This window comes from Geotrypetes seraphini, chromosome 19, assembly GCF_902459505.1.
Source record: "Geotrypetes seraphini chromosome 19, aGeoSer1.1, whole genome shotgun sequence".
NCBI classification, from domain to species: Eukaryota; Metazoa; Chordata; class Amphibia; order Gymnophiona; family Dermophiidae; genus Geotrypetes; species Geotrypetes seraphini.
Window position 1 is genome coordinate 6556418 of NC_047102.1, and position 12878 is coordinate 6569295.

General features: G+C 44.6%; 1 protein-coding gene across 2 annotated transcripts in view; it reads right to left on the reverse strand.

Moving 5' to 3' along the window:
• The window catches only part of LOC117352159, a 35818-nt gene extending 22940 nt beyond the window's left edge, over positions 1 to 12878 (reverse strand). Inside the window, exons 1-3 of one of the 2 annotated variants that reach the window (XM_033928379.1) lie at positions 11739 to 12878; positions 5873 to 6011; positions 3500 to 3630 (exon numbers count right to left, since the gene is read on the reverse strand). In XM_033928379.1, the coding sequence (XP_033784270.1) occupies positions 3500 to 3602 (103 nt within the window). In that variant the 5' untranslated portion in view covers positions 3603 to 3630; positions 5873 to 6011; positions 11739 to 12878. Of the gene's footprint in view, positions 1 to 3499; positions 3631 to 5872; positions 6012 to 9245; positions 9403 to 11738 lie in introns of those variants that run through there. The other variant, XM_033928378.1, reaches the window with a different exon arrangement.

Below are 12878 nucleotides of genomic sequence, written 5' to 3' on the forward strand. Positions count from 1 at the left end.
GCATATGACAAATTTTTTTTTTTTTTTTAAATAAAATCTTTATTCATTTTCAAATCAAACAACAAGTGCTTAAAAATGAATTATAATGATAATTACAATATAGCACTATAATTGACTAACATATGAACTATAAATCTCTAGCGCTGTTTAGTAAAAGGAACCCTAGGTCAGCTGTCTGGTACAGATGTTGGACTCAGTACCTTAGTCATATACGGTACATGCTTGTTCTTCAACCTATGTCACTGAGCTGTCCCTATAGGAACTCAATTTCCCCATCCTGTCCCCATGAGTTTTGTTGTTGTCCCATTCCTGTAAGCTCTGCCTTAACTGCACAAGCCTCATAGAAACATAGAAATAGACGGCAGATAAGGGCCACGGCCCATCAAGTCTGCCCACTCCAATGACCCTCCCTATCTATCTTTGCGGATAGATCCCACATGTTTGTCCCATTTGGCCTTAAAATCTGGCACGCTGCTGGCCTCAATAACCTGAAGTGGAAGACTGTTCCAGCGATCAATCACCCTTTCGGTGAAGAAGAACTTCCTAGTGTCACCGTGCAGTTTCCCGCCCCTGATTTTCCACGGATGTCCCCTTGTTGCCGCGGGACCCTTGAAAAAGAAGATATCCTCTTCCACCTCGATGCGACCCGTGAGGTACTTGAATGTCTCGATCATATCTGTCTGCTGTCCAGTACCAGGACCATATCTTTTTTAATATAAAATCACCAAACTTTATCCTCTTTGCTTGACTGTCTACACCAGTGGTTCCCAACCCTGTCCTGGAGGAACACCAGGCCAATTGGGTTTTCAGGCTAGCCCTAATGAATATGCATGAAGCAAATTTGCATGCCTCTCACTTCCATCCTATGCAAATCTCTCTCATGCATATTCATTAGGGCTAGCCTGAAAACCCGATTGGCCTGGTGTTCCTCCAGGACAGGGTTGGGAATCACTGGTCTACACAACCTTACTAATGTTCTTGATATTCTCATACATGTCTTGGGGTTTTTTTTTTTTTATTTTAAAGTTTGGATTAAAATGTTATGGACCTGTTTTGTCTGAAGCACTATTGGTCTGATTCTATAAACGGTGCCTGAATTGGTAGGCGCCCAGGGAAAAGGCCATTTAAATGCCATTTATAGAATCGCACCAGTAGGCATCAAAGACAGGTGTCGATATATTTCTTGGCCTAAAATACTAGCACCTAATGCAATCCACGCCCAAACCCTGTAAGTACACCTAATTCTCGAATAGGCACCCATGTAGACATCTACATGGCGCCTGTTCAAAAATTAACTTTTTAAGTTGTTTTTTTAATAAGAAGAACACTGACACCATTCTCATACCCACCACTCAATGGCACTCATCGTAAAAAGCTTTATGATAACCTCATAGCAACGCATGCAGCAAAACTCGAACCCTCCATCACTAGATTGTTAACCTCAACATCTGACTTCAAAGCATTCCGTAAAGAAATCAAAACGCTGCTCTTCAAAAAGTATTTACAATCTACCTAATCTCCCTCTCCTCTTCCACCAACCAGGTTTGATCACTCCCTGGCACCATACCATCAATCGACAAAAAATACACATATAAAAAAAAAAAAAAATAATAAAAATAAAAAAAATAAAAAAAAAATTTACCTGGAACCAATTCACCCTACCGAAACCGATTGCCTACCAACGTATGGAAACAGAATATTTGATATGTATAGTAATGTAACCTGATTTATCTTCCATTGTTATTATGTCTACACACTCTCTCTGTCATTAGTCTATACCCTCAATCTGTATTCTCCAATGTCATGTACCCTCCTGGAAATGTCCAGCTCTCTTCTTATGTAATCCGCTTTGAACCGCAAGGCACAAGCGGAATAAAAATCACTAATGTAATGTAATGGTGCTGTTCAATGAACCAATTAAAAAATTAAGGTGCCTAGATCAGGCATATTTTATAGAATCGGGCTGCGTTCAGGACACACTTGCAGTAACTTTGCATACAGCCCCCTGTGACTATAAATAATGGATTAAAAAGATTTGACCTTCCTCAGGACACAGCTTTCAAGTTATTTTTTTAAGGCTACATATTTATATAGCATTTAAATCGTGCTGCAGATTTGTGCAGCATTTAATCACAGGTTCCTGCTATTGTAGTGTTTGTATATTTGCTTTGACATCCTGTTTAGTTTTATAGTGACTAAAATAAACTCAGTAAAACAATTAATCTTGAGCCAAAGAAGTTATGCAGTGCCTCAAGCACTTAAAGTGTTTGAGACTTGTGCAGATAAGGACAGAGCTTGCAGGAATGGGGCAGGGCCAGGAAAAGAACTCCTGGAGATGGGACGGGAAAATGAGTTCCCGCGGGGACAGGAAAAAATCTGTCCCTGTGTCATTCTCTACTTGGGAGAACAGTAGAGAAAATTGAATAAATAAATAATGTGAAAAAGTTTCTGTCTCTGGTAACCGGAGCTGAGATTGTGATGTCATAATGCCTCATTCCACCAATAAGAGCCAACCTCATCAGTGATGTCACAATGGCTTCATTGTCCTACATTTGGATTTCTAGAGTGGTGCAGGATACAGGACAAATTCCTCTCCATCCCTATCCTGTCCCTGTGAGTTCTGTCCCTGTCTCACCCCTTCAAGCTCTGCCCTCATCTGCACAAGCCTCGAACACTTATGATTTTAAAGTGTTTGAGGCTTGTGCAAATGAGGACAGAGCTTGCAGGGGTGGGGCAGGGACAGGGACAAAATGTATTCCCTTGTCATTCTTTATTCTGAAGTCACGGCTGCCAGCTGGCTCCAGGCTCCATTCATCCAGTCCCTGTGTTGATTCCCACTTGTAATCTGACTTTTCATAAGAACATAAGAATAGCCTTACTGGGTCAGGCCAATGGTCCATCAAGCCCAGTAGCCGGTTCTCAAGGTGGCCAATCCAGGTCACTAGTACTTGGCCAAAACCTAAGGAGTAGCAACATTCCATTCAGAATCCTAAAGAATAGCAAGATTCTGGAATCCCAACGAGTAACAAAAGATTCCGGAACCCCAAAGAGTAGCAACATTCCATGCTACCGATCCAGGGCAAGCAGTGGCTTCCCCCATGTCTTTCTCAATAACAGACTATGGACTTTTCCTCCAGGAACTTGTCCAAACCTTTCTTAAAACCAGCTATGCTATCTGCTGTTACGTGTTCCAGAGCTTAACTATTCTCTGAGTGAAAAAAAAACTTCCTCCTATTGGTTTTAAAAGTATTTCCCTGTACACAGCACAGCAAAATCAGGACCTAATCCTGAAACTGAGTTAGTTGGCAGACTTCCATGATGTTGCAAGATATTAAATCCATGGTTAAAAGATGTGCTTTTATTTAAAGCATGCAAGCATACTGACTGAAGAGCCTTTTGCATGGAATGTTTACCTTTAGCTGTGCCCTCCTATTGTGAGATTTTTTTCTCTCACTCTCTCAGTCATGAATAGAATATTTTCATCATTGCTATAACTCACCATTGCGTTTGTAGCAGAACACGCCTTCTGCTTCAATGTACCTTTTCAGAACCCCTGTTGTATTCTGTGCACAAGCTTCATCACCAAAAGCACGGACCATCATAAGCTGCTTTTCCTGGACCCATCCCCACCTAACAGAAAAGAAGAAAGGTTAATCTATACACAAGCCAGCAGTACAGGATAAACCAACCACAAAACTGGTTAAAAGGACTACAGCAAGGCAGCAGGGTTAAAAAGTGGCCTGAGGGAGGAATCATAGGAGTCAGCTTGGAATTTGCTGAGCAGCTACAGAATTGGGTTTCTTTACTCTCTCCCCACCGCACGCATGCACCTCCTCTCCCACCGCCTAAACCCCTGACATCAAGCACCCCCGCCTTATGATCACCCCTCCTCCCAGCCCACAAAATCCTGGAGATCTTGTAGGCTTGGGGGGGGGGGGTTCGAATCAGAACCCCCCAACTCGAGAACCCTCCACCCCCAAAACTGTCCCCCCCCTGTACCTTTTGTCAAAAATCAGGCAGGAAGGATGTCCACTCCCTCCTGCCTTGAAGGGCCGCCTCTTCAAAATGGCAGTCCTTCCCCTTCCCAGTGCATCCTGGATGCACTGAAAAGGGGCCTAAGGTCCTGATTGGCTCAGGCGCCTAAGGCCTCTCCCCAGCATGCACTGGGGGAGCCTAAGGTCCTGACTGGAGGGGCCTTAGGTGTCTGAGCCAATCAGGACCTTAGGCCCCTTCCAGTATGCACTAGGAGGTGGGGGGGGGAGGGGAGGACCACCATTATGAAGAGGCCGCCCTTCAAGGCAGGAGGGAGTGGGCATCCCTTTTGCCTGATTTTCAATGAAAGGCACAGGGCCAGTGTTGGAGGTGGAGGGCTCTCGAGCTGGGGGGGGCCTGATCTGAACCCTCCCAGTCCACTAGACCACCAGAATTTTGTGGGAGGGATTGGGGAGATTGGAAGGCGAGGGGGACGCTTGGTGTCTGGGGTGTCAGAGGGAAGGGAAGACATGTGCGTGGCAAGGAGTCAGAGAGGAGAAGAGGTGCTGACACCCCCACCTTGACACGCTGTCCTCGCTGGGATTCCAGGGTTCTTGTTCTCTCCTGGTTTTCTTCCTATCTTTCCCATCGTACTTTCAGTGAATGTTACAGTGGATCTTCCTTTGCTGCTATCCCACTGCCTGAAGGCTCTGTCTTGGGCCCTCTCCTCTTTTCCATATATACCCGCTCTCTCAATACACTGATCTCCTCCCATGGTTTACAATATTACCTCTATGCCGATGACTCCCAGATCTACCTCTCCACACCAGATATCTGTACAGGAATTCAGGCCCAAATCTCAGACTGCCTGTCCAACATTGCCACTTGGATATCTCACCGCCATCTCAAACTGAATATAGCTAAAACCAAACTCCTTATCTTTCCACCTAAACTCACCTCCCTCCTCCTGCCGTTCTCTATTTCAGTGGATAACACTCTCCTCCTCCCCATCTCGTGAGCTCACAACCTTGGGGTGATCTTTGATTCCTCTCTCTCCTTCTCCAATCAGATCCAACAGACTGCTAAAGCCTGTCGCTTCCTCCTATATAATATTACCAAAATCTGACCTCTCCTCTCCAGGGACACTATCAAAATCCTTATCCATGCTCTCATCACCTCACATATAGACTACTGCAACGTACTTCTCTCAGGTCTCCCGCTCATCCATCTCTCATGCCTTCAATCTCATGCATGACTCATATTCCGCGAGAGCCGCTATTCTCACATTACTCCTCTCCTCAAGTCATTTCATTGGCTCCCTGTCCGTTTCCAAATACAGTTCAAACTCCTCTTACTGACTTCCAAGTGCATTCACTCTAGTCCCCCAGTATCTCTCTTCACTTATCTCCCCCTATGCTCCTCCCCGTGAACTCTGTTCATCGGGTAAGTCCCTCTTATCTGAAACCCTTCTCCTCCATCACCAACTCCAGACTCCGTCCCTTCTTTCTTGCTGTGTATACGCCTGGAACAGGCTGCCAGAGTCAATACCTCCGTCTCTAGCAGTCTTCAAACCCAAGCTAAAAGCCCCCTTTCTTGAAGCTGCTTCCAACTCATAACTCCCACTCACCCATCATATAATTCCTTCTGCTAGAAACTCCCCCATACCCGAGATGTTCTGTCTGTCCAAATTAGATTGTAAGCGCTTCTGAGCAGGGACCCTCTATTGAATGTTAAATGTACAGCACTGCTTATGCCTTTCAGCGCTATAGAAATGATAGTAGTAGAATTTGGGAAGTACACGATTGCCTGTACTCAGCTCGCACGACCATCCTAATCATTTTGCTTCTAAACTGGCCTGAAATTAGGTTTAAATAATACAGATAATTCCCCCTGATCTTACTTGCAGGTTTGGAACTTTTTAGCTACAGCCGTTTCCAGTTGGTCTGCGGTTGCCAGAGTTGCGTTGTAACAGTCACATATCTCCGGGGCGTTCGCATAGGTCGCATTAACATCGGTCACCTGAAAGACCCCAGATACAACTAGGAAGGAAGGAAGGAAGAAAAACAACACAGATTTAGTGATTACTCTTTCAGCAGGAAAAGAATCAATGTTCAGTATATTAACTCAGAATAGGCAGAAAAAGTACATTTATTTATTCATTCCATTATGTACTGGAGCATTTTTCCCTGCCTGTCCTGGTGGGCTCACAATCTATCTAATGCAGTCATTCCCAACCCTGTCCTGGAGGAACACCAGGCCAATCGGGTTTTCAGGCTAGCCCTAATGAATATGCATGAGAGAGATTTGCATATGATGGAAGTGATAGGCATGCAAATTTGCTTCATGCATATTCATTAGGGCTAGCCTGAAAACCCAATTGGCCTGGTGTTCCTCCAGGACAGGGTTGGGAACCACTGATCTAATGTACCTGGGACAAGGGGGGGGGTTAAGTGACTTGCCCAGGGTCATATGGAGCAGTGTGAGTTCGAACCCACAATCTTTAACCACTGCGCCACTCTAGAAATCAGAACGTAGTAAAAATGAGCCAAGTATGAGACAATCAAGCCTTTGTGACATCACTGATGAGGTTGGCTCTTATTGGTGGAATGAGGCATTATGATGTCACAATCTCAGCTCTGGTTGTCAGAGACTGAAAACTTTTCACACTATTATTTATTCAGTTTTCTATACTGTTATCCCAAGGGAGCTCAGGATGGTTTATGTTAATTTATTCAGATACTCAAGCATTTTTCTCTGTCTGTCCCAATGGGCTCACAATCGATCTAATGTACCTGGGACAATGGGGGGGGGGGGGGGGGGGATCAAGTGACTTGCCCAGGGTCTCAACGAGCAGCGTGGGTTTGAACCCACAGCCTCAAGGTGCCAAGGATGTAGCTTTTAACCACTGCGCCACACTATCCCCAGAAACATTTTCGTCTAGATACCACAGACCAGTCAAATACCCAGGTACAACCAGAGCGTAGGGCTGCTGGCACGACTACCTCATATTCTTGTCTTTTCTTCTCCTCCGTCAGCTGTTCTGCTTTGAAGTCCCATCTCTGATTTTAGGTGGACAAAACCATTGCAAAGGTAAACCTTCAGCCTTCTGCCTCTCTTTCGAGTTAACCTTCACCCTTTCCCTGAGGTTCTGAGAATTAAACTCTACAATTATGACCAACCCTCCCATCAGTGTTGTAGAGAGGGAAGTTTGCGCTCGGGGCAGAGGCACCTAACATCATTCCACCGTGCACACTGGTCCCCTGCAGTGGGAGGGTCTCTTAGATGCACGCTTCCTCTCCATTCCCCTGTATGTCTTCTAGTCTTTGCCAGCAGCGAGCTGAGCTTTCACATCCTGGTGCTGTGAGCAGGAAGTGATGTCAGAGGAATGGCTGAAGCCAGTGTGAGGAGTGAAAGAACTCGCTGCTAGGCTCCATCACTCTTGATCTAAGAGAGAATGACCACGCCAGGCGTTATGTGCCTTAGAATAATGCTGATAATCTATCAGGAGGAGTTCTTGCTCACTGCTGGCGAAGACTAGATGACTTGAAGCGGTATGTAGGTGGGAGTGCATTTAAGAGACACCCCTCCATCGCCAGGGGGAGCAGAGAAGAGAAATGCCCAGGGTGCTTAGTCCCCGCCCCCTCTTACTACGCAACTGCCTCCCAGTATCATCTAGTAAAATTGCATAATGAGACATCATAGTTTGAAATATTAACTTTATTTTCCTTATATATAAGGCCCAATGTTCCAAAGTTAGGCTCCTAAATTTGTGCCCTATTTTCAGCCAAACTTAGAAGCACAATTTTTTAGCTTGAGTCACCTTAATTTAAAAGTTTAAAAATTGTGTTTATAAATTTAGGCTTGCCTAACATTTATGAGCTTAATGATGGAAAGTAGTGCTCTAAATCCACACCCATTGGCATCTACTTTTTAATGCTACTAAATTTAAGAGTTTAGTGAAATTTTGAATAAAAATGTATGTTCTGAGCCCTAGAAATTTTTCAAAGGGGTCAATTTATAAGCGTAACTCTCAAAGAAGCAGAAATCCTTTAAATATTGGGCCCATACATAGCAAGGGCAGTCGCAAAAGTTATTTGAAAACTGTCCTTCCTCCCTCCCTGCAGATCAAAGCACCTACTGATCCTTCATTGAGTCTGGGGATTCTTAGGACATAATGCAATGCTTGTAGCCACAGCGAAGCATGCAACCATCAAGAACTACCTTTGATCTGTGCTGCTACTTCCAGCTAGATCCTCTGTATCCCCCCAGATTAGCTGGATCTGATGCATTCCAACTTAAATGAGCTCGCTCCCCCCCCCCCCCCCCCACACACACACCAATGCTGCCAAACCTGCAGCTTCCAAGAGATCCAGAGAATTTGTCTCGAGTACGCTGGGTAAAAGCCAGATCCTCCAGATTCAATGCATTCCGCATTACCCCCCCCCCTTTACAAAACCATAGCGTGGTTTGTAGCACCAGCCGCACTATGGAGGGGGGTGGGGGTGGTAAAGGAGGTGCTGGACCTGTTATTTGACATAGGTCCCATTTTGTGCAAAAGAACCTGTTTATTAATAATGTATGTTAATGGAATTAGCATGTGCATTTTTAGTAACTCTAGCCTACAATCAGGTATCCAGGCAGATTCCTGGAGTCTTTGTTCCAAAGCTTTATTCATAGTGAAGTAATTATTGGGAGAGTGTGGAGCTACAGCCTCGGCATCCTGAGGTTGTGGGTTCAAATCCTTGGGACCCTGGGCAAGTCACTTAATCCCCCTTGCCCCAGGTACATTAGATAGAATGGGAGCCAGTTATGGAAAAATGCTGGAGTACCTGAATAAGTTGTAATCCGCACAGAATTGTAGGATTAGGCAGAATATAAATTATTAAATAAATATATCTATGTGTTCAAATGTTCCCTCTTGCTTATTTGTTGTTTCTCTATTTCTAGTTCATCTAATACCTGGGCAGATTTCTATAAAACAGTCACAATCTAAAATATCATAAAACCAAACCACTCCAGTAACACTAGCTTGTTCACTAACCCCAAAAGATATTTTCAGCTCTTTTTTAAATATAGAAGTCTGGTCCAACCAATTTGTTCGAATTCTGTAGCTATGATTCCTCAAGATACTGTCCCCCTACACCCCCTCCGATTTCTGTCTTTCTTTTTCTTCTAAAACACTTTGAGGTGTGTCGAGTGAGAGAGTATAGAGAACAGACTGGACCAAGAAAGTTTTTCTCACTGAGAAGAGCCAGCCTGAGCAGTGTCCTTACCTGTAGTATAGGTTTCACAGATGATACCTGGAATTAAAAGTCCAAAAATCAGCGGGAGATCCATGGCTCTGAGCTGAGCAGTATGCGAGTACTTTAAGGGCTCAGGGTAGAGTGAGAACCTGTTGAAAGTGAGAAGGTTGCATAGCCCTGGGGAGGAGCTCAGCCTCCTCCACACCCCCCCTAGCTGGAGGGTTGGCATGGCCCTGGCTAGAGACTGAGTTCAACACTCCCACTGCAAGGGCAGAACTGCTAAACTGGTGCTACCTCAGTGCCCCTGGGAGATCTTCCTTACCTGCCTCTGCAATCGGACAGAGAACGAGTAATATTACAGGTGAATGTTTTTGGAGAGTGGAGAAGGCAACATTAGGAGAGCCTACGGAAAGATAAAAATTAGGAGGAAATCAATCAAAGTGGTTGAGTTTGAATAATGGTCTGCCAGTATGGAGAAATGGCTTACCCCCCACCTTTTTTTTTTTTTTTTTTTTACAAAACTGTGAAAGCAGTTTTTAGCGCAGACTGACACGCTGAATGCTCTGTTCTGCTCCCGAAGCTGTCGGGAGCTGCATGGATCAGTGTTTTTCAACTCGGCCCCGGAGTACCCACCCTTGCCAGTCAAGTTTTCAATATATCCACAATGAATATGCATGAAAGACCAAGATGAGAAACGCTGACGTAGAGCATTCAGCACTCTGGCCTGTGCTAAAAAACGGCTTCCGCGGTTTTGTAAAAGTGACGCACAACGGGAAAAACTATTCAGGGTGTGAGCCTCTCCCTCAGTTACTTCCCTAGAGGTTCAGGAGATTATCCAGTCTTCTCTTAAAACTGTCTATTAGACACGAGATCCTGTAAAGTGTAGTTACTTACCTGTAACGTAGGTTCTCCGTGGACAGCAGGATAGTCAGCCACACAACCCATATGTGGCTGGCTCATCCTGTTTGTCCTAGGAGAAACAGATTACTCTAGCAGTGTGAAATCATATCTCCAGCCGAGTCAAAGTCATGTCATCCTTTATTCACAAGACAAAAAATAGAACCCTAAATGGAGGAGGTACAACAACAAGCTAAAAAATGAAAGAACCTCCCTCACCCCAAGAAGTCTACAAAGATTAGGGAAAAGAGATGAAGTCCAACTCCAAACCGAGCAAAAATGAAAAATAATTCTATAATTTAAAGGTATTCTTTATTTTGATAATGTGTGTTTTTTTCATTTGAGTTTTTTCACACAGTGCACATTTTGCACTAGTTAAGCACTATAAATATTATCCGGAGCAAGCCCGGGGATGTTTCGCAGTTAACACCTTTCTGGGTGTAAATCCGCGACAGCTTTTCCCTGGAGTTTCCAGAGGTTGCTGTGTGACTGAGGACTTGTCCGGTTAATACCTTTAAATTATAGAATTATTTTTCATTTTTGCTCGGTTTGGAGTTGGACTTCATCTCTTTTCCCTAATCTTTGTAGACTTCTTGGGGTGAGGGAGGTTCTTTCATTTTTTAGTTTTTTATCCTTTATTCACAACATAAATTTCCTTCTCAGCATTTTCTGTAATGTGGTGTGGTGGCTGTGTTAGTCCATTTTCAAGGCGATCCATAGAAATAAAGCAAAGCTAACTTCCCCCTCCCCCTTTTACAAAACCACAAAAGCAGTTTTGAGGGCAGGCCACGGTTTTGTAAAAAAGCAAATATCTCATTTCTGATTGAAAGAAGGTTTTGCCTTTGAAAGCCAATCCAAAAAATGTACTGTTAATCCAATAATCATCTTATTTTCTTTTCTGTTTTATTTCTATTTGTTACCAGTATTTTCTGGGACCAGACTCTACGCAGGGGTGGGGAACTCCGGTCTTCCAGTCTGGTTTTCAGGATTTCCCCAATGAATACGCATGAGATCTATTTGCATACACTGCTTTCAATGCATATTCATTGGGGGAAATCCTGAAAACCCGACTGGAATACGGCTCTCGAGGACCGGAGTTCCCTACCCCTGCTCTACAGGAATTGTCTCCTGAATCCATTTCATATTTCTCTTCATTTATTTATTCAATTTTCTATGCTGTTCTCCCAAGGGAGCTCAGGACAGTTGACATGAATTTATTCAGGTACTCAAGCATTTTTCCCTGTCTGTCTCAGTGGGCTCACAATCTATCGAATGTACCTGGGACAATGGGGGGGATTAAGTGACTTGCCCAGGGTCACAAGGAGCAGTGGGGAGAGAACGAGAGGGCACTCTCTAAAGTTGAAAGGGGATAGATTCCGTACAAATGTAAGGAAGTTCTTCACCCAGAGAGTGGTGGAAAACTGGAACGCTCTTCCGGAGTCTGTTATAGGGGAAAACACCCTCCAGGGATTCAAGACAAAGTTAGACAAGTTCCTGCTGAACCAGAACGTATGCAGGTAAGGTTAGTCTCAGTTAGGGTACTGGTCTTTGACCTAAGGGCCGCCATGGGAGCGGACTGCTGGGCACGATGGACCACTGGCAATTCTTATGGTCTTATGAACTCACAGTGTCAGGGTGCTGAGTCTGCAGCTTTAATCACTGCACCACACTCTTCATGCCTCTGGGCTTTCACAGCGATGAAAAGATACGTGTATGTCCTCTCCCACATGTGCAAATGTTGTACATCACAGCTGAGTGGGGTGGTCAGGAGGGTATGCCACCTATATTCCCTGAGGCAATCAAACACTATTTTGGTAGGGCTACTGGTGGGACTGGGGAGGAGGATTTCAAGCTAGCAGGTGGTTCAGGGGAGTCTTCAAGAGGACCCGTCTCAGCTGCATACAACAGGAGGTCTCTGGACATGACGTTCATCCATGTGAGGCCTGTGAATGTCCTGCTGTCTTCCAGTGTCTAGTCCCGGAAAGGATTCCATAACCTTGGTGGCAAATTGAAGGTCATTCCACCATAGGCTCTGGGATGAGAACTACTTTAGAATAAAATGTCAGAGAGGGTCTGATTTAATTTCCTTTAAGTAGAAACTGGGCAGCTTCCCAACACTGCTGTTTCCAGTGCTCAGAGTTTCTGCATTTAACATAAAAACTGGCTTATAGTTTTGCATTGTTTTCTGTACTGGTCATGGTCACTGTTTCCTTTATGGTCGCTCCCTTAATAGCTTCACTGGTTCCCTACACCCATCCCACACTTTGGAAGAGATTAAACAGTACTACTTGCGTATGTATTTGATATCTGGACTCTCACTGATCCTGAGTAGGAGTGATTCAGTGGTAGGCGTTTTCTGTTACGGAATGGCAAATATGCTTTATTCTTAATCCGGTACCAAATGCTGCCAGTTTGGAGTCAACTCCTCTTTGGCAACAACAGAACTGTTTCCAGTGTCTTCTTCCTAAAATTCCCCATTCCAGTGAGTGATTGAGACGTCGCAATGTTACTCTCAGCGACCCTCCCCTTCTGAGCAGGCTTTAGATGTGGAAATACTGGAACTGATACTGATGAAGTGCAGATGTAGAGGACAGACTGAGACCCGCACAAGGTGGAGTTCAAATACTTTTAGAACTGCGTTGAAAAGCTGCACCCGTCTATCCTTTCTTGGTACATGGTGACTGATGACTTGCAGTGCCCATCCCACAGAAAGAATCTGCACTGCTAAGGGACACGCCACTCCCTAAAGTGCACCATTCCTACCTC